The following is a 22,731-nucleotide window of genomic DNA, read 5'->3' on the forward strand; positions in this document are numbered from 1 at the left end:
AATTTCATGTTTTTTCTTGTTACAGCTCCCACCTTGCCTGACCAAAGCGATGCCGAGCAGAGTACAGATGTTGAATACTATCCAGGTAAGCAAATGAAGGAAAAAAATCTAAGTAGTACCAAAAATAACCCTTATATGTAGGTACTATTTACAATGTTTCTTCTTCACTTGGAGATAAAGATGTTTCTTCCGTGCCTCAACAATTCTTCTTGCATTTTCACCATCACTTCTCGGCCTTTTTCAAACATTAGATTTTTAAGACCAAATAGTTGTTCCCTTTCCTGTTCCTTCTCCTTCTTCTTCTTGAGCAGCATCTACTATTTATTCTACACTTGCTGATTAAAACCTGATTGGTTTTTTCCTTCTAGTTGCTGACGCAACAGGATGCTATTACAACTTCCAACATTACAATGAAGGAGACCGAATAATCACGAACGAGCCATGCCTGAACTGCACTTGCCACAACAGAATGCTCATGTGTTACCTGCGGGTCTGTCCGTTCACCAAAGCGATCGGAGCGAACTGTAAAGTGGAAAAGAGACCAGACCAATGTTGTCCTACCATCACTTGTCCAGAAGGTACGTCACATATGATCACTCCTAAAACATTTGATAATGAAAATTTGCTTATAGTTCCAGTTCAGTTGCTCACCTCCACTATTCCATCAACCGCTGTAGGCCACCTGAATGAATACGGTTGCTCCATTGATGGTTTGTTTTATTCTGACGGAGCGAGAGTACCATCAAACCCAGAAAACCCTTGCGAACTCTGCTACTGTATCAGAAACAAAACTGCTTGTGTTATGCAGGAATGTACTTTGAACGTTGATGGCTGTAGGCCAGTCTTCCAGGAAGGCGTCTGTTGTCCTGTTCGATACAATTGTGGTATGTACACGTACTCTTTTCAAAGTCACCACCATGATTACCTAAATATGCGATTTTCAGAACATCCCGAATACCTGGAAGGCCCTACGACCCCACTGATTACGTCTACAACCACCACAACCACCACCACAACAACAGAAGCACCTACCACCACTCTCCTACCTTCCTACCAATGTGTATATGATGGTCAGCAATACAACGATGGTGAATTGGTGAAAAATGACATACCATGCGAAAAATGCTACTGTATGCGAGGTGATATTGTGTGTGCTGTTCAAGAGTGTGGACCAACACCCCTGGATAAAGTCAACTGCACTGCCTTACCTATTGCAGAAGGTCAATGCTGTCCAGATACTTATGATTGTGCTGGAGTCCTTGAAGAAGAGCTTACGACGCTATCATCTGTTTCTTATGAGTTTGAACCTACCACAGTCCCTAGCGTAATTAAAGAAAAGGCTGAAGCCACTGAAGGACCTTTGACGACAGCTCAGGGTGAAGAAGAATCAGAAGTTAAACCTGAAGCAGTAACTACTGAAATAATCACAAAGGCAACAGAAGAAGCAGTATCTCCTGCTCAACCTAGTGAAAAAACAGAAACTAGAATTCCAGGAATCTCCGAAGGATCTGAAACATCACCAACAATACTGCCTGAAATTCTCGAAGAATCAACCAAATCCGCACAACAAACTGAAAAACCCGATATCGAGGAAGTTACCCGGGTAGGCGAAACCACAGAATCCATTAAGGAGGAACCAGTTACACTCATCACTCCAGAAGGTCCCAAAGAAACTTCATCTGAAAAGGTTGAGGAAATACCTGCTGAAACTCCTGCTACTGAAGAGATCTCAGCAACAACCGCTAGCCCCATAGAAGCTATTACCAGCAGAATCACTGAGGTCATTGAATCTATTACCTCGAGAGTTACTGAAACGGTTGAAGCTATTACTGGTACCATTGCAGCATCTAGCAGCGAAAGAAGTGAAACTGAAAAGGCATCTGAAGAAGTCACTGAACCAGTTAAGGAAGAACACACAGAAATACCACATAAGGAAGCTGTTGAAAAAGAAACAACTGAGGAATATGGATCTGATAAGTCCAGTAAGACACCAGTCGTTTCTGAAAAAGAAAAAGCTGAAACTCCTGAAGCGGAACAACTAACCACTGAAGCAGTGTTACCAGAGAAAGAATCTGAACAACCAGAAGAACCAGAAACAGAAGATCATTCAGAAGAATATCCAGTAGCTCATGACGGGGAAGACACACATGAACAAGAAATTCCCAAAGAAGAAGAAGAGGAAGAGGAGGAGGAGGAGCGACAGAAAACAGAATCACCACTCTCAGAACATGTGAAACCTCATACTGATCAGGAATCTCCGGTTACGGAAGCTACAACTGAAAAACAAGTATCCGAAGGTGAAACACCTATCGCCACTGATTTACCAAGCAGGATTCCTGGAGAGGCACTAGAAGAAATTACAGAAAAGCCAATTGTACCCACCAAGTGTGACAAAGAAGGATGCGAAAGAACCCCTATTGCACCAACAGGATTGCCAGAAGTTGAAGAAAAGGTCACTGAACCTGCTATTGAAACATCTTCCACTCAAGTTAGAATTGCACCAACGGAACAATCGGCTACTGAACACATACCAGAATCTGAGACCGTCAGCAAAGAGCAATCAGAGAAATCTACAGAATCAGCTCTTACAGACCATAGTCCGGAAACTGAGGTACCTAAAATAGAAACAACTCCTAGCGAAGAAGAAGGACTTATTATCGTTACTGAACTGCCAACAAGAAAAACTGAGGTGCCAGAATCTATGGATCATGTTTCAGAAACTGTGCTGGCCACAGAAGCTCCTATAGCTACCACTGTTAAACCTACTGAGGCAGTTGAAACTGGCACTAAAATATCTGGCGAAGTATCAGCCACAATTGCGCCTGAAGAACCTGAAAAACCTTCTGCTACACCGGAACAAGAAACTAAAGTACCTACAGAATCCCAACCTACTGATCACATCAGGATTTCTGAGCACACAACTGAATTACCTAAAGAAGAAGAAAATGAAATTGACCATGATGAGGCTGAGGTCACCGGTGCAGAAGAAGAGCATGTTACTGAAGGTAAAATTGCGGAACCGACCAAAGCTGCTGAAGAAGAACCATTACCAGCAGCTCCTGCTCATGATGAAACAGAAGAAGAAGAACATGTTACGGAAGGTCAAGTTATTGAACCAACCAAAGCAATTGAAGGACAGCCAGAATCTCAAACAGAAATTACGAGTTCAGAGGAGGAGCATATTACTGAGGGCAAAGTTACTGAATCAATCAAAGTGGCGGAAGAACAGCCAACAGAGCCAACTCCTGCACACGATGAAACTGAAATTGCAGGGGAAAAAGACGAAAATATCACTGAAGGAAATGTTACTGAAAAACCCAAAGTGGCTGAAGAACTGCCTACAGAGCCAAGTTCTGCACATGATGAAGTTACTGACGCAGAGAAAGAACGTGTTACTGAAGCAACCAAAGTGGATGAAGAACAGTCGACTGAACGCATTTCTTCAATTCCTTCACATGATGAAACCGAAGTCACAGCCGCAGAAGAACAACGTACTACTGAACCAACAGAGACAGTTCCACCGGCATATAATGAAACCGAGGTTGCAGGAGAAGAAGAAGAGCATATTACTGAACCAACCAAAACTGTTGAAAAACAACCAACAGAGCAAACTCCTTCACACGATGAAACAGAACTTACAGGTCAAGAAGAAGAAGAAGAAGAAGAGCATGTTACTCAAGGGAAAGTTACTGAACCAACCAAAGTGCAGGAAGAACAGCCAACAGAGCAAACTTCTTCACACGATGAAACAGAAGTTACAGGTCAAGAAGAAGAAGAGCATGTTACTAAAGGGAAAGTTACTGAACCAACCAATGTGGCTGAAGAACAGCCAACAGAGCCAATTTCTGCACATGATGAAGTCACGAGCGCAGAAGAAGAACATGTTACAGAAGGTCAAGTTGCTGAACCAAACAAAGTGTCCGAAGATCAGACAACAAAGACAGTTCCTGCGCAAGATGAAACCGAGGTTGCAAGTGAAGAAAAAGAGCACATTACTGAACCAACCAAAGCAGCTGAAGAACAGCCAACAGAGCAAATTTCTTCACATGATGAAACAGAGGTTACAGGGGAAGAAGAAGAACATATTACTGAGGCAAACAAAGCAGGTGAAGAACAATATCCCACTGAGACAATTTCTTCACACGATGAAGCAGAGATTGCAGGTGAAGAAGGAGAGCATATTACTGAACCAACCAAAACTGCTGAAGAACAACCAGCAGAGCCAATTCCGTCACATGATGAAACCGAAGTCACCGGTACTGAAAAGGAGCATATTACTGAAGGTAAAGTTACTGAACCAACCAAATCTGCCGAGGAACAACCAACAGACGCAGTTCCTTCACTGGATGAAACAGAAGTTACCAGTGCAGAAGAACATGTTACAGAAAGCAAAACTACTGAACCAAATAGAGTACCTGAAGAACAACCAACAGAGCAAATTCCTTCACACGATGAAACAGAGGTTACGGGTGAAGAAGAAGAGCATATCACTGAAGGCAAAGTTCCTGAACCAACCAAAGCAGCTGAAGCACAACCAACAGAACCAGTCTTTTCACTGGATGAAACCGAAATTACAGGGGCAGAAGAAGAGCATATTACTGAAGGAAGAGTTACTGAACCGACCAAACCTGCTGAAGAACAACCAACAGAACCAATTCCTTCCCACGATAAAACCGAAATCACTGGAGCAGAGGAAGAACATATTACTGAAGGAGCTGAAGAGCAATCAACAGAAACAATTCCTTCCCACGATAAAACCGAAATCACTGGAGCAGAGGAAGAACATATTACTGAAGGAGCTGAAGAGCAATCAACAGAAACAATTCCCACACACGTTGAAACTGGTGCAGAAGAACATATTACAGAGGGCAAAGTTACTGAACCAACGAAACCAAGTGCAGGGGAAACAATTCCTGCCCACGATGAGACAGAGGATACAGAAGAAGAGCACATCACAGACGTTGAAGTTAGTGAAACAACCGGAGCACCTGAAGAACAACCAACTTCCGCTGCAACGAAAGTACCAGAATTCATTCCAGAAGGACAAGTTACTGAAAAAACAATTATTCCGGAAGTATGTACTTCTGATACTGATTGCGCTCAACCTGTTATTCCATCAGTACCAGAAAGTGAGTCAGCAACAGAGGTCGCTAGGCCCGAAGAAGAGAGTGAAATTTCAGGAGGAACCACTGAAAGCAACAAAATTCCAGAAGAGCATACAAAAGAAACCAATGAAATACCTAAGAGTATTACTGAGGAAGTTTCCAAGCAACCTGAGGAAAGTTCCGGTGAGAAAACTACAGAAGCTCCGGTTCAAGAACAAGAAGAAGGATCTGGTGATGAGGGTAGCGGAAGTGATGCTGAACTTACTACTCCTTCTGAAGCAATTCACAAAATATCTGAACCTGAAGAGCTTGCAACGAAGGCAGAAATTCCAGAAGAATCTATTGGTTCCACAGAAAAATCAGCTGAAGCCATTCCAACTGAAGCAGGAACAACTGAATATCCTGAGAAAACCGAATTGCCTGATAGAGAAATTCCTGGAGAAGGCAACTGTTTGGTTGACGGACAATCATACAAAAACAACAGCAGCGTACCACCAATTAATCATTGTCAGACTTCTTGCAAATGCGTCAGTTCAATTCTAAGATGTGAGTCCATTGATTGTGACCCACCACCAGCAGGTCTTCAAAACTGTCTGCCATACTTCGTTAGCCCTGAAAGCTGTTGTCCTACATATAGTTGCAGTAAGTATTACTTCATCATCATGTTTTATCAATTTAATTGTTTCAATGTTTTTTTCAGCTGGACCTGAAGTAACCAGCTCGCTGGACACTGAAAGCCCTCTGGAGATGACAACATCAGGCCTTGTGGCGAAAGAACCATCAAAACCTGTAGAGACCGGACCAACCATGCAACCTGAAGAACTCACCACCCAGCTCTCAGCAGAAAGATCTACAGAAAAACAAGTCACAGAAGTAACATCTGCTGCAGGTGTGCTTCCTGACCAGTCAACTACTGAACAACCCTCAGAAGTGTCAAAGGCAGAAGACACCTCCGAAGAAGCTGAACAAGTCACAGAAGAAATCAGCAAAACAAGTGAAGCAGTAGTTACTGAAGAAACCAAATCACAGCCTGAGGAAGTTACTCAAGAACAAGAGGTAGGAACAGAAGAACCGAAAGCACCTCAAGTAAGATACACAACAATTTCTGCTGTTGATATTGGACAGACAGAAGTCCAAACCATACAGCCCAGTGTTGAAGTGACATCTGAGGCTCAAGAAGCTGCCCTCCCAGAAGGTGCTACCATCACTCCAGAACAACCAGAAATAATAACTAAGGCCGCTCCTCAAGAAGAGCACATTACCGCAACTCCTGAAGTCATCACTCAGCAATCAGAAAAAGAAGAAACAACTACAGTCAGGAAAGATATTACTGAAGTGCCAACGAAAGCTGAAGCTCCCACAGAAGCAACCATTGAACAGGAAACAGTTTTACCAGAACAACCAATAAAGGAAGGAGAGGTCGAGAAAACTGACCATTCTGAAAAACCAGAAAAAGAAGTAGAGATCACAGAATTGCCAACTTATACCGAGAAGCCTTTAGAAGAAAAAGTTAGTTTTGTTGAGCAACAAACTGTAGCCACTGATGTTTCTGCAGAAGAACCAATGGTAACTGAAGGCATACATAAAGAAGGTGTACCCGAGAAAGAACCATCAAAGGAAGTGGTAGATAAAGAAGGAACTGAAGCTTCCGAAGTAATTACAGAACAACCAACAACACCTTCAATTGAAGAAGAAGAAGTATCTATGCATATTACAGAAGAGGAAATGCCTACGGCTAAACCAATCGAATCTGATTCTCATGTCACCATTAAAATCCCTGACGCAGAAATTCAAACAAATGCTCCTGAAGTAACGGCAACACCTGAAAGATCGGTGACTGAATCCAGTAAACCTCATGCCGAAAGCACGGAGTTTGTAAAGGTAGAGGATAACGAAATTGGCGTAGGAGAAGAAGAAGACCATAAAATAACTGAACCTATTGCGGAAACCGTAACTCCATCTTCTGAGATAGAGATGCCATCTGCTCCAAGTGTAACAGAGAAGATCCTGGAACCTGTAACATACATTACTGCTCAGACCCTACCAAGTGAAGAAGAAAAGGTTTCTTCCAGTAGTGAAATCTTGCCAGAATCTCCAACTGAATCCACAGTTACTAAAAACGCTGGAGAGGAGACCGAAGGAGCTGCTGTAGAGGGATCTACAGCCGTATCACAGGGAGAAGCTGGTACCACTACTCCAGCAACAATTGAAGAAATCACTACAGCTGAACCAAGCAAAGAACATATTGTTCCGAGCGAGCCAGAAATTCCTGAGAGTACTGAACGTTCAGAACAAGAAGCAACTGAGAAACCGGAAGAAGAAATAGAGCTTACTGGAAAACCAGAAGTTGAAGAAACTGCTCCGGTTACTGAGGGTTCAGAACCTCATGTTATACCTGAACAACCAGTAACACTAAATGAAGTTGTACAAGAAACTACTGTTATTAGCGAAGTTGAAAGTAGTTCTGAATCAGGGGAAATTGCACCAGAGGAGCCTACTAAACAGCCAGAAGAAGAGCCTGTAAAACAACAGCCTAAGTTTACAACTGAAAAATCTCAAGAATCTGATGAAAGTATACTTGCAACTGTTTTGCCCGAGGAACAACCAATTGAAGAAGAAATAGAGAGTGAAGCTGCTGTGCCAACTGAGAAACAACCCTCAGGGGACGAAAAGGGCATTTCAACTACCCTAGCAAGTGAAGCGGAAGAACAAAAAGAGAAAATACCTGGCGAAGAAACTGCAGCAGTTGAAACAGAAGAACCGAGTGCACCAGAGGAAAGTGAAACACCATCTTCTGCAACAGAAAAATCGGTTTTACCTGAAGAATTCCAAACTGTTAAACCTGAAGAAGAAACACCTAAGCCAATGGAAGTAGAAGATCATAAAACAGAAATTCCAACTCTGTCCGAGCCCGAAGTTGCAACTAGTTTACCCGCAGAAGAATCACCAAAGACAGAAGTTGTTCCATCATCCTCTGAAGCTCCCATCGTATTTCCAGAAGAAGTTCCAGTAACCAGCAAACCGTTTGAAGAAATCCCAACGTTCACCTCACCGGAGCAAGGCACTCAAGCGCCGGGAGAAACTGTTTCTATTCCTGCCCGTGCTGGGGAGCTGTTTACTTCTGGACCTAAAAAAGAAACCACCACACAAGAACATATACCAGGAGAACTATCCACATCACTGCCACCCCATTCAAGCGAGCAAACTACCATTTTGCCAGCCACCACAAGCACCACGGAGTTCACTCCGGCTCACATTACAGGAGAACAGGTGCCAGAACCATCTGATTATGAACAACCAGCAGGAGATGAATATGAAGACGAGGAGCAAACCAGCTTTGGACCCGGAACTTGCCGGTGAGTTTTCTGAACTTGAATCTATCGAAATATGACTTAATGTTGCGTATTTATTTCAGATATGGCGGCAAAGTTTACGTGTCCGCTCAGCAAATACCCCGAGACGATCCATGCGACTTCTGCTTCTGCTTTAGAAGCGACATCATCTGTTTGCAACAGAGCTGTCCTCCGCCAATACCCAAATGCCACGAAGAACCGATCAGAGGGTTCTGCTGTCCGAGATACGAGTGTCCAGTTAACATGGCCACCACTCTGAACATCACCACCAGTACCACCACCACGACCACCACGTTGCCACCACACTTCTTAGCGCACGCGTATAAGGGCAGGGCAACGAAGACTGGTTGCCAGATCGCTGGCAAAGCGTATAAAGTGGGAGAGATTATACGGTCGACGAGTGGGCCTTGTCTACATTGCACGTAAGTATTTTAAATTAAATCCTTCGGTGAAAATGAAATTTGAAGTGTGAGGGGTGTGAATTGTAGTAGTCGGTTCTTCTGTTCAGATAGAATATCTTTAGCAGTTGAAGTACAATATATAAGAAGAATATACAATTATTCTTCCTATATCTGACATAGCTGATACTAAATTAGTAATAGCTGTTGCTCCTCAGAATGATATTTGCCCTCATAGTGGGACATATCTTGAAAATGCAGTAGTGATTACTAGGAAAAAAAATTGTTACCCCCGATATTCAAGTTCCAATTAAATAATAAATAAGAAACAGTAAATTGTATCTCTTTGTCCTTCTGGAAAGAAGATGTAAGGAACTCTTGTAGCAGGATCATGAGCAGCAGTACTACATGAAAAAGTAACCAAAATTGCACAAGTTTTTGTAGGAAGCAGTAAATTGGAACTCCAGTAGAATGATTACCATCACTATCAGATCAAGAAGAAATAAGAGCTCCAGTAGAATTTGAAGAAAGGGTTATAGTTGAATCAAGCAATAAAATTATAAATAAAAAATAATAATAATTAAAATAAATTTATATTTTGATCATAAATCTCAATTGTAATTTTATTAACCTGAATTGGAGCTCGACCCGTAGAAGATCCTTATATTCTAACGGGAGAAATTTTAACTCTAATATACTTTTCTTATTTTATACTAAATCCAGTTATGTCTAAATTCAATATATTTAAAGCTACAGCCGAATAGCTCTTTTAAGCTAAGTATATTAATTTATCATAACGATATCGCGAATAAGACCCTGGCACCTATTTTAGATATTTCTTCATATAGTACTGCTGCTGATGGGCCTTTCACAGAAGTTTCTCAAATCTCCTCTCCAGAAGCTTTACTATTTCTGTAAAAATTTGTACAATTTGGGTTAATTCTTTATGTAATACTGTTGCTCATGATCATTTTACAAGAGTTTCTCATATTATCTTTCCAGAGAGCTCCCATGTATTGTTTGTATCAAAAACTTGCGCAATTTATTTTATCACGTAGTACTGCTGCTGATGATCATTTCACAAGAGTTCTTTACGTCTCCTCTCTGGAAGGTTCAAATTTACTATTTCTTTCAAAAACTTGTACAATTTTAATTTCGTTTTCATGTAGTACCTACTACTGCCACGAACTTAGCAAATATACCTGGACTGCCAAACCATTAAAAAGTAAATGACCACTACTAGGTGGCCTTCATTTTGCATAATTATGTCTTTTCGATGTTGGTCACTCTAACAGATTTAAGTGTTGCCAACTGTGTAGGGCAACAAAATAATTAAAGTTTTCGGGAGGTTATGTTTACAAAGGCAAAATAGAAAGTTACATTTAGATAAGAATTTAAGATTTAATGTCTCATAAACTTGAATCTTGCGAATCCTAAAATTTACCAGGAAAATTATGGATTTCATTCAAATTTTTGCTTACAAATTAGTAACTTAAACAAACATAGCTAAAAACAAAAGTTATTGAAATCCTTTCATTTAGTTTTTATTATACCCATTTCAACAGTTCTAATCTCTGATACATTTGTTTTAATTTAGAATGTGGTTTAAAAACAATGTCAATGGAAAAAGTCAATTTAAGTCATTTTTTAGCGAAAAACGCTTACTCGGTTACCTTACGAAGTCTTAAGCGTTACGTCATCATATATTTTGGCACTCAAATGACGTCCATTTCTGAGACAAACGTTTTGAGTCTAAATTCGACCTCAAACGTTATTAGAATGCAATCTAGATCGTAACGATATCCAAATTATTTCTCTGTGAAAACGTTTATAAAGAGAAAACACTTGCCCAGGAGGCAATATTAACAAGAAAAAAGTTACTGGAGTAAAAATAACCTTACTGATACTTTTTTTTTATAGAAATTACTTTTACTAAGGGAAAACCAAAAGTCGCAGTAATTAATGATTATCCCGAATTTCCCATTCTCAGAGCTTCTCGACACCGATAAACATAGAGAAACTAAATAAACTAACAGCAAAAAATGTAACGCTTCTCAACTCAAAAAATTGAAAACCAAACATTTGAGATCAATTTATTGTTTATAATTGCTTGAATAGCTTCCTTCTGACATATGGAAGAGTCTTATACGTTGACGTGATGTCATATACCCAAAAATGACCACTGCCTGGTGGCCGCCATTTTTATAGTAGTTGTGTTCTTTTGATGTTGGTCACTCTGAACATTTTCAGTGTTGCCAACGAAAAATATATTAAATAAAGGTAATGAAGTTGATGACGCTCACGTTTGACGTGAGACTTGTTACGAACTAAATTTATTTCTTTCATTGACATTGTTTTTAAACCATTATGGGGATTGTAAAATCACGACTCGACATGGCTGATTCTAAGTAACATTTTCAATGTGAGTATAGCGGATTGCCTAGTTTTTGGCGCTTTGTAAACGACACGCTTGGATATTGGATATATCGTGTGCATCAGGCGATATAGTTTCCTCCTTATTTAATATGTAGATAATTATCAGCATCCTTATTTAAACGTTCACTGTTACTCAAACCCGAATTATTGTCTGTCTGTGTTGTTTATCATAGAATAATATATAGAGTTGTTTATTTTTACTATATAAACCCTTGCTAATTACAAACTTTCAATAAAATCATCTATATTTTTATTTTTATAGACGGTTGTATATATGAATGTAGAAACAGATAATAAATGGAATCAGAATAATAAAACAAATATTTTAAAGTGCGTACATCTAAACCAAGTTAATTGACATTTTATCTCGTTTTAGCTGCGGATTACTTTTTTCATAAATTTTAACGAAATTCTTAAAAAAATACAAGAAAAATCTTAGATCTATCGCAACTACTAGTATCTTAAATCTATCTAGTATCTTAAATTCTTAACTAAATGTAACTTTCTATTTTGTTTTTGTAAATATAACGTCCCAGAAACTTTTATTGTTTTGTTTCCCTACAATTAGCACAACTGAAATTTATCAGAGTGACCAACATCGAAAGGACACAATCACGGAAAATGGCGGCCACCTAGTAGTGGTCATTTAATTTTCATTGAATTGGCAGTCCAGGTATATTTATTAAGTTCGTGACTGCTCCTAATGATTCCTTTAGAGGAAAGTCTCCTAATATGGGGTACTTTTTTTAAAAACACTGTTATAAAAAAACGAAGTTAATTTTAAACACTACCTCCATATTTTACGATTCATTTTACACTGTTTAAGGATTTGATAAAAAGAAAGATGTTAAAAATTAAATGCAGAAGAAAACATGCAACATTAAAAAAAAGTTGCACCACCCCATATTAGGAGCCATGGTATCCTAATATGGGGTACACCAAGTTCGTAATATGGGGTACCCAATTTAATATGTAGAAACTAAAAATAACCAAAATATGTCTGTTTTTTTTTGTATAAATGTATTATTTATTTAAAAAAACTAAAAAAATAATACGTATTATTTATTAAAGTAAATACCTAAAAGTTCCATGCAACCAAAAAGACAAAACAAATCTATTTTGTAACGCAAAAGTCACAAATATAGTGGCTTCTTTCACAACCAGCACACTCAACGTGACCCCGCTTGAAGCAGCCTTGGCACTTCACCCATTCCTCGCCTCTGACATCTTCAGAAAACGGACTTTCGCAAAACATACAAATAGCATCTTCCTCAAAGTTTTCTACCTCGTCATCTGAATCTTGATATTCCGGTTCAGGAGCCGAGTCTGAAGAAGAAGAACAGCAGGATACTGATTTCCCATTTTGATTTCGTTTTTGTTTAGCCACTGACAATTTATTTTTTTTCTGTTGGTTTGGTTTTAAATAACCAATTTTTCTTTTAGTGTCCGAAGTTGAAGGTAATTTTCTTTTTTCCATGCTGCTTTCCAATTCTTCTTTCTTTGTAGGGGGTGCTAGTTATAACCGTAGCTTTACCACTTCTTGTACTCTTTTTTTAAATAATATCTTTAGAAGTAGTTGGAACAGGCATTAAATTTGCAGGAGTAACCTGTTTCAAAGCAGTAATCTCTGTCTCTGGGCTAATCCGTGTTTCAGTGCTTTTTTCTTTTGGCTCGTTGTTATCTAATTCATCCTCTATTGTTTCTATTTCTATATTTTCTTCCTAAACTGTTTCTGCTTCTACTAGTTCTTCATCAGACATATCCTGCACTTCTGCCACAAAGTCATGTTCTTTAAATATGTTTCTGTCAGGAGGGAACATTCCAGTTTTCCTAAAGCCGTTGATGGCCGTGTCCATGGTGGCCGCTTTTATGTAGGCTTTCCCAAAAAGTTCTTTTATCTGATAGCCTGTTACTACACGTCCGGGATTCAACCTTAGCCAGTTTGTAATTTCCTGTGTGTAGTACGTTTTAAACGGAGACATAAGAGCAACGTCCAATGGTTGCATCCGATAAGTTAAATGTGGTGGAAGGCATATTATGTGAACATAATTTTCTCGCGCCACAGTTATGACCTCCAAATGTTTTGTGTGGGAATAATGGCCGTCAAGTATTAAAACCACTGGATCATCAGAGCTAGGCTTTGTCAGATTAATAAAATGGCCAAGCCATTCCACAAATATTTCTTGGTGTATCCAGCCAGATATATGGCACGCATATTTTGATCCTGGAGGAGTGCCATTCATAAGCTCCATTTTCATGTTTTTTCGTGGGAAAATTATAAGGGGCGGTATGTATACCCCTGTTGCACTAAAACACATAACTGTGGTTAACAAAGACCCACGCTCAGCGGAGGTAATAGCACCGATTTGTTTTTTTTCTTGTTTTCCCACGACTTTAACGTGCTTGTGTTGCACTATGGTGAGGCCAGTTTCATAGCAGTTAAAAATTCTAGCTGGATTATAATTTATTTTTAAGAAGTGGCTCATACAAATCAAAAAATGCTGCAACATTTTCTCTAGTGAAGGATTTAATTCATGCATTCCTTGAGGAGTTCGTAATGATTATTCTTTGTGTCTTGACAGAAAGCTGGCAAACCATTTCTTCCCAGCAGATTCTTGGGCTACGCTAAATGGATTTTTTATATTATTAGCTTTGCATAAGCTATATGCCAATCTGCACACATCTTTTTGTGTAATACCAAAAAAATTTCTTTCCATTTCTAAGCAGTGCTTTGCGACCAGCGATTCCATTTCTTGTGAAAAGACAATTTTGCGTCCCAGAGAAGAATTCACAATATCTTCAGGATTGCCTTTCATTTTTACGTACATTTCCAAGGTTGTTTAGGGCACATCGTGGGTTCTCACACTCTTTTTGTAACCATCTGACCTTGTCTGACAGCTAAAATTGCTGAAATCATTTTCTGCTTGTTCCAAACCTTTTTTTAGGCATCTAAAATAAAATATTTGGTATTAATCAAAAAGTAAATAATTGTCTCCTAATATGGGGTACACCAAATTAGGAATTTATAGGTACCCCATATTAGGAGCAAATTAGATTTTTGAAAGGGGCGACTTTTTACAAAAATTAAGATGTTTTTTCAAAAATCATATTCATTTTCATAAACTACGCAAAATGTAATAAAGAATAGTATTATTAAAAGTTTTAAAACTCCTTTAAGTCGCTTAAAATATCCAAATCTACAACCGGCAAAAAAACTTTATTTTTCAAACAAAAGTCATTTTTTAAATTCATTTTTTCCTCCCGATCATATTCATTTAGCCTCATCGTAACAAAATATTGTTAACCAAATTACGACGGGCAATGAGCCATTTGCAGAACTGATTTGTTGCAGATGAAATAGGTACAAACCAAAGGTTATGCATTCTTCTTGCAGGGCAACGTGATATTCTGCAAATTCTAGAGGTTCAACAGTATTCAGTATTACATTACATTTATTATTAATACATCTTGGGCAGCTGCTGATAGATGTATGATAGAAGCATTTGGAAATGATACTGTTACTTTCAGTTGATTAAAAACTCTCCCAAGTACTAGTCCAACCACTGCTGCTCTACCACTTCATTTATAATATCCGTATACTAGTAGCAAGTTTGCGTATTCTTCATTTCATCAGTAGTAACCTTCTGCAATAGTTTCATCATAATAAAAACCACTTTTTCCTCCATTGCAGATGCGGCGGTGATGGTCAAATGAAATGCGATCCAAAACCATGCAGTCCAGAACCGATGTTGAGACAGATGATCGCCGCGGCAGCCCTAAGGCGACGAAGATGAGATGTTGCTTTTACGTCGGATGTAAATTAGTGACATAAACTGCGCCAACGATTGGGTGCAAAGTGATAAAAAGACATTTTATTGAAATTGAAAACGGATTCTGGGGGTGCCAAACAAAAATAAAAAAATAATAAAAATACTGGACAATTAGGTATAAAGTGTTCCTTTAAAGGGATGAAAGGAAGTGGGAGGCCTGCGCAAGAGATGATTTTCTAGTCAATACAGTTAGTTGCTAATAGGCTACAGTTAGCTATACAGGCTAGGCGGACATCTTTTGTGGTAGGTTGGTCACAACGTAAGTCATCGCAGGAATTGGATAAAGGTGAATATCGAACAGCCTATGGTGTTTATAATGGGGATTGCTTGGTGGGGTGTTCTGGATAATATACAGAATGCGCCACTGAAATTTGTATTTTGATTTTTTTTTGGCTGTTTTTATGTGATATTTACCTTTTATGACAAAAGAAATGTACTCATTGGGCAAGTTACTTACCATTAAGCCAATATGTGCTAGAAATTTTTTATACATTAACAGAACATTATCAAATACCCATGAATGTACCAACAATCAATACTCGGGAATGGATACATTTCTGGATGATTCTAAGATCTTTTTGGAATATTTCAAGAACATTGTATTAATTGCCAAAAAAAACAGTGTTTAATGGAGTTTTCATGTTGAAATGGGTACATTTCCGTTCAATATTCCTGGAAAAAAACGCGCTACAATCATAGCATTCAAATTGTATACTCGACTTTGTGTAATAATGACTACTCGACTGAATAAAAAAAACTGAAAATTTTTTACACTTTTGTAATGTATATTTAGAGTATTTTGGAGTGTCGTTTATTGTATAAGCCAATCAATTATATTTCGGAGGCTAAAGTAGTGTTTTTTTTTGTTTTGTTAAATTATCTAAAAAAGGGTGCGTTCAACGATGGTTTAAACCGTCGTTGGATCAACCGTCGTCAGTGTTGCGTATCCCGACACACGTCTGAGTTGTTTGACCGGTAGAAATTCAATAATTAATCATTAGCAATTTTAACTATAAGGATCGTAGTATATTTAAAAAAAAAACGTATTTTTTTCACGGTTTCTGCTGCTTGAACGCTCAGACTCGTTTTTGTATATTATCGGATGCTCAATATTTAGTAATAAGTAGAATATGTAATATTTATCAATAAATTATGTAAATGTATTTTGAGTTGTTTTATTTGTTCCCTTCAAGTGTTTTTTTACGACTTTTCGTAACATATGGCAACAATGCTTAAAGGATTTGTTATTACCGGTAACCATTCTTCAGTTTACTTAATTTGTATAAGTATAACCTGACCGAATATTATTTAAAGCAGATTTCTGAGTAAAACCGAGTTTGAAATAAGATATAATCATTTGAAGTCTCTTGTCCAGTCAGTTGAACCCACTTCTTAAGCATTTAAAGATTTTTTTTAAATAAACTAGATTTCAGATAAGACTTGAACTACCTGAAAGAAATTTTATATTAACTTCCATGCAGTTGTAAATTTAGTTTTTATTTGTTTTTGTCCAAATGCTTCAAATTTATTTATATATTTGTTCAATAAATGTCTTACAAAAACAGCAATACAAAGGTAATTACACTATAAGACTATATTTAAAGGACATATAAAAAAAAATGGGTATACAGTAGAAATCCTATCAATTTGCCCAACACAGAGCTAGCTGCAGACTAATAAGTTTAAGTTGACAGAGATATTAAAAGTAATAGTTCAAAAGATGTAGGTTAATGTAGCAAATTAAAACTAGATGTATTCAGAGCAATTTATTTTTAAAAGCTTAGTAGAGTGCTTTCGGTGTATGAGCCATCATCAGTGCTAACTGAAATGAGTTGGGTGTTATATGCAAAAATTCACTGTTGTAGTCTAATTTGTGCCACTAACTTATAACCAACTCGCACTACCGCACATCATTTACGATAATGACATCTTGACCGATCTGTCTCTACTACCACTCTGGTAGGTTCGCATAATATTGATTTTAAAGTGAAGTTAACTGTAAGTTAACCTAATTTCACATAGTATTTCCCGCCATCTAAGAAACCACAATAAAATGTAAACAAAACACAAAGGAGACTAACATGCTCCCCTTTTAAAATACTGTTCGTCCTGTTTAGTGTTATGTACAGTCTTAAGTGTGCCTAAATGTTATGTATAATTTTCATACTATCAAATGTGTTTCCACTGTGGAAAACTTCTGCGAAAGCGCTCTGCTAAGCTTTTAAATATAAATTGCTCTGAATAGATCTAGTTTGATAATTTGTATTGTTTATTTTTAAATTAAAACATCAGATGCTTCCCGATTATATTTGTAATAAATTAAGAGTTTTTGGAGATATACATAACTATAATACGAGAAATCGTATAGACTTCATACTGGTCGACAGATGTAGGTAACACAACTCAAATGCATAATACAGTTCTATATATATTTTTTTTACAAAGGTTTAATTCTATTTAAGAACTTGCCTGCTAACATCAAAAATTGTATTACTTTGAATCAATTCAGAGGGCTCTTGAGAAAATTTATCATGAATAAGTAATATTGTATTTGTTATTTTATTATGTTATTTTAATTATGTAGTTTATTAAGTTATACTATAGGGTGGTTTTTTCTGACATCTGGCCCTAAAGATTAGTACTGAAACGTTGGCTTTAACCACTCCGCAGTGCGGAGCTATCAACCTATAACCCCTATAAACTGTTTATCTATGGGAGCTATTTACATCTGTGCTTTAACCCATTTACGCCTACCGTCCTTTTAAAAGGATTTCAAAGAGAAACCTGTATTTTTCTGATTTAGCTGACGGTTTGAAGATTTCGCCCGTGTCACATTATATTTAGTTAACATCTTAAACAAGGTCAATCGCGATCGTTAGGATTTTGTTAATTTTTGGATCGATAGTGACGAATAAAACACGATGTGTTTCTAGTGATTTTGCAATGAGTGACTCAAGGTAAGATATGTTAAAACTCGTTTATTTTTTCGTTCTTGGTTTGATTGTTTTTAATAAATAACATAACATACTGACCTTTTTATATATTTGTGGTTATGTTTCACACTTCTTGATCAATCCAAGAGCGTTCAATTAGACGAGTCCTTTTAAAAGGACGGTAGGATTATATACTACTATGTGGTTTTTTACAGGTATTGGAAAAAGCCACTAACCATGGCAGAAATCTTAGAGGAATTGGACTCTACGTCGGACATTCCTACAGGCATTGCAATTTTTCCACCCGAAAATGCCAACGAAAACTGCGATACCGATGAAGATTCTGGGGCTGAAGACGATGTACTACCAAATAATTTACCCGGAGTGCAACTAAGGGCCCCGGCGGAAATTGAATTTGACGTAGAAGGTGAAGACGACTGGGACAGTGATGACGATCTACCACTGTCCACTTTTGTTGAAAGGCGACCTAAACACATAGAGATTAGAAGACGTTTGACTATACTCTCAATAAAGATTTAGACTCTACGTTTATGCAATGGCAATCAGTTCAAACTGCACAAAGCAATCATTCCCCTAGAAATACTTCATAGGGGTGTTACTTGTTACGTGTCAGTGGATATACAACTGTTCCAAGGCGACATATGTATTGGCAAAATTGCAACGATACCCAGAATAAACTTATATTAGCCGCTGTTTCCAGAGATAGATTTCAATTCATAATGAGTAATCTTCATTGCAGTGATAATACTTACCCTTGATAAAAAAGACAAGTACTTTAAACTGCGTCCTCTTTTCAAGAGACTAAATAAAAAAAAATTTGATTATGCCCCAGTTGAAGAAAATCACAGTCTTGATGAGGCCATGATACCGTATTTTAGCGGTAAGCAATTTATTCGAGGCAAGCCTATAAGATGGGGATATAAATTTTGGGTAGGTACCCTACGCCTTGGATACATTGTTCATTTTGATCCCTACCAAGGTGCGTCGACAACAATTCCGGACAAATATAAACACCTGGGTTTGGGAGTGTCAGTTGTTCTCCAATATGCAGATGTTTTACAGAAAATGCCTTACCAGCCCTTTCACATATTTTTTGACAATTTTTGTCTTTGTCACTTCTAAAGGAGCTAAAATTGAGGAACATCAAGGCAACTGGTACTATACGTGAAAACCGGATCCCACAATCTCCATTTAGCAATTCGGCAGTTCTGAAGAAAAAGACACGAGGTATATTTAAACAGCGTTGTTACTTTAGCCACCAATGCATGTTCAGTTTTGCAAGTAAATAAGGTCAAACGATTTTCACAGGCTGAAAAAAAGCATGTTTATATAGATCAGCCTCAATTGATCAAGGCATACAACGAAAATATGGGAGGTTTAGACCGTAGTGACCAAAACATAAGCCAATATAGAGTTTTAGTACGAGGTAAAAAGTGGTATTTTCCGTTATTTTCCCACTCTGTAGACATGGCCTCACAAAACTCGTGGCAACTCCATAGGAATAATGGTGGTACTCTTGACCAACTTCAGTTTAGAAGGGACCTAGGGACACAGCTGCTCGAAACGTACAGGAAAACAACTAAAAGAGGACCTTCGAAATTGCCAAAAACTGCATTCCAATTCTCACGTTACGATAGACTAGATCATTTAGTTACATATCACGAGAGTCAGCGGAAATGTGCTGTGTGCCACAAAAAAGCAAATTTTGTGTGCCAAAAATGTGAAGTTGGTCTTCACCCAAAAAACTGTTTTGTGGACTATCATACAAATTAGTTTTTAAGTTTTAAGTATTTTGCTAAGCATTTTGTAAACATTATAAGTAAGATATATAAACATATTCTTAAGTCTTTACTCATTTTTCTAATAGTAGCTCTTTATCCTACTGTCTTTTTAAAAGGACCGCCGTTTTTTCCAAAACTGGAAATTGAAAAAAAAAATCTAGATTTTTTCTCGACTTATGGGACCTTCTATTGACCGTTTTTAAGAAAAAAATATACAAATTCGAAAAAATATAGTTTCAGGGTCAAATGGGTTAAAACAGTTATTTTTTAAGAATTATTTCCATAAAAGTCCTTTAATGCATTACAAATGATGATATTAAGTAGCAGTAACCGTATACATCCTGAAAACATTTAAAATAAAAATATATTTAAATAATAAAGCCAGCAGCGGCAACGTAATTATTATTCTCAAGATCCCCACTAGCACATAATATTTTATTTATAGTAATTTTTAAATATATATTTACTTAAAAAGGGACTTTAAGTCTTCTAAGATTGTGAAGACAAAAGACCAAGATTTAGTTGTTAGTATACTGTAAAAAAATACTTTATGTTGCACTGGCACTCATATCCAAACATGGAAATTTCAATATTTACTCACATTTTACCGTATTATCGCTGAAAAATGCTGCTTAAAATCAATACTGATCACAGATAATACTAAAGTTATATAATACTACAAATTTCTAATTTTAGAATTTGTTCGTAAAAATGTCAAATATTCTCCTTATATATAATGATATAATGAAATATTTGCTCTTCAGACGGTCGGGGAAAACATCAAAATCATTATAAAGTTACCGAGGAAAAAAGAGATTTTATTAAATCACATATTAATAGTTTTCCTACATCCAGCAGTCATTACTCTAGAGAGAGGACATCAAAAAAATATTTAAGTCCCGATCTTTCAATTGCCCAAATGTATCGACTTTACATTCAGTATTGCGAGAAACAAAACATAAGCCCCGAAAAAGAGTCACTTTACAGACAGATTTTTAATGAAGAATTCAACTTTTCATTTCATGCCCCTGCGAACGACACTTGCTCTAAATGTGACAGTTTAAATGTAAAGTTAAAGACATTTGATGGTAAAAATCTTACAGAAGAAGAAGAAAAAACTAAAATTGAAGTTTTGGAACAAAGAAACGCTCACTTAAACCTCTCTGAAATGGCTTACAACTTAAGTCACTAGATAAAGAAAACAGCAAGAAAGACATCAAATTTATTGTTGCATCATTCGACCTACAAAAGTGCTTACCTACACCATATTTGCGTAATGGCGTTTCTTTTTATAAAAGACAACTCTGGACTTATAATTTAACTGTTCATCAGACTTCAACTGCCGGCAATTTGGGAATTTGCTTTTTATGGGATGAGACAATTGCTGCTCGTAGAGGTCAAGAAATTGCTTCATGTGTCCGAAAATACATCTTGCCATTACCAAAGGAAACGGAAGTTTTAAATCTTTATAGTGATTCATGTTCGGAGCAAAACAGAAATATTTTTATGTGTACTATGATGAGCTATGTCTTGAAAGAATGTCAAGATCTAGGACATAATTTGCAAGAAATCAACCACAAATTTATGGAGCCTGGTCATACTGATATGAAGGCCGACAAAATCCATCCAGCAATCGAAATATGCAAGAAAAAAACGACTGCTGAAATAGAAGTCCCCCATGACTGGACTAAATTTATCAGAGAACTGTGCGCCGAAATCCACCCCTACAAGTTAAGGAAATGTTACAAAAAGACTTCCTAAATTTTAACAGCTTTTTGACGGAAAAATAGGGTCATAGAAAAAAAAATTAGATTGCTGAAGTTGTTCCGTGGATACGGATTAAATGGATGAAGTTCTCCGTTGAACACCAGTTTCAGATTTTTTACAAAACGAACTGTAACGATAGTAAAGAGTTTAAGGTTGTTGACCTGAGAAGAGGTTCTGTACGAAACCGGCCTGCGATTCTGGATATTGATGTGCCTAAACCTATAAATCAAGAACCTTTAGCATTGGCAGATCTTAAAATCAAAGATTTGTTAGATTTGCTGCCTTACATTAGCGATTATAACAAGCCATTTTATGAGAACTTATAAAGATCTTCCGACTTAAATGTTGAAGATATACAAGACCCTGAGCATGAAGAAAATAACTAACTTTCTCTGTTAGTTTAGTGTAGGTATCATAAGCAGTAAACATTTATGGCCACAGAAATTTAATTTTTTAATGCTAAAAAATACGAATTTTGTGTATAAATAAAGATTATTTTCGTAATTAGGTTGTTTTATTATAGCAAAAAGGCCGATGTCCATTAGCTCTTTAATACCGCCTTGGCCAATGTTCGCGCTTAGGGGCCAATGTCCGTACTGCTTTTCGATTTTGGGGCCAATGTCCATTTTTTTTGCAATTTAGAAGACTAACAATACATTTTCAAAAAGAATCCCTTCTTAAGATTTAAAATCCCAAAAATAAGTAAAGTAGGAAAAAAGGGTCACAATTTATAAAAATATAAAGTCAATCCATCTCATTAACCCTGTTTTTCTCAAAACAGCTGAAATGGACATTGGCCTTTATTCTACCAAAGTACAGATCTATAAGCAAATGTAGACTATTTAAAACTAGATTTTTAGAAAGTTGCTAAAGAAAATATTATTAAATTTATTAAGGTTTATTATCAAGTTCACTCAACTAGAACGAATAATAGAGCTGCGTATCATTGGCATACAGATAATATAAACAGAACTGTAGATTCTATAAGACGTGAAGTCTAAATAGTATACAATAGTAAGTTTCGCTGAGGTACACCTGTTTGAACCAAGAGATAATCATTTATCCTGGTAAAGAACAAGTCCCAACATAGAGCCGCTGGGGTAGCCC

At 37.2% G+C, this 22,731-nt stretch overlaps 1 protein-coding gene across 2 annotated transcripts in view; it reads left to right on the top strand.

Annotated features, from left to right (window-relative positions):
• LOC126735237 (titin) overlaps window positions 1–16,285 on the top strand; it is a 121,454-nt gene extending 105,169 nt beyond the window's left edge. For both annotated transcript variants that reach the window (XM_050439190.1, XM_050439197.1), the window contains exons 3-9: window positions 26–85; window positions 369–578; window positions 633–884; window positions 945–5,747; window positions 5,806–8,461; window positions 8,521–8,880; window positions 14,984–16,285. In XM_050439190.1, coding sequence (XP_050295147.1) covers window positions 26–85; window positions 369–578; window positions 633–884; window positions 945–5,747; window positions 5,806–8,461; window positions 8,521–8,880; window positions 14,984–15,086 — 8,444 coding nt within the window. In that variant the 3' untranslated portion in view covers window positions 15,087–16,285. The remainder of the gene's footprint in view (window positions 1–25; window positions 86–368; window positions 579–632; window positions 885–944; window positions 5,748–5,805; window positions 8,462–8,520; window positions 8,881–14,983) is intronic.
• Window positions 16,286–22,731: the final 6,446 nt, after the last annotated feature.

This window comes from Anthonomus grandis, chromosome 1 (genome assembly GCF_022605725.1).
Source record: "Anthonomus grandis grandis chromosome 1, icAntGran1.3, whole genome shotgun sequence".
Classification (NCBI taxonomy): domain Eukaryota; kingdom Metazoa; phylum Arthropoda; class Insecta; order Coleoptera; family Curculionidae; genus Anthonomus; species Anthonomus grandis.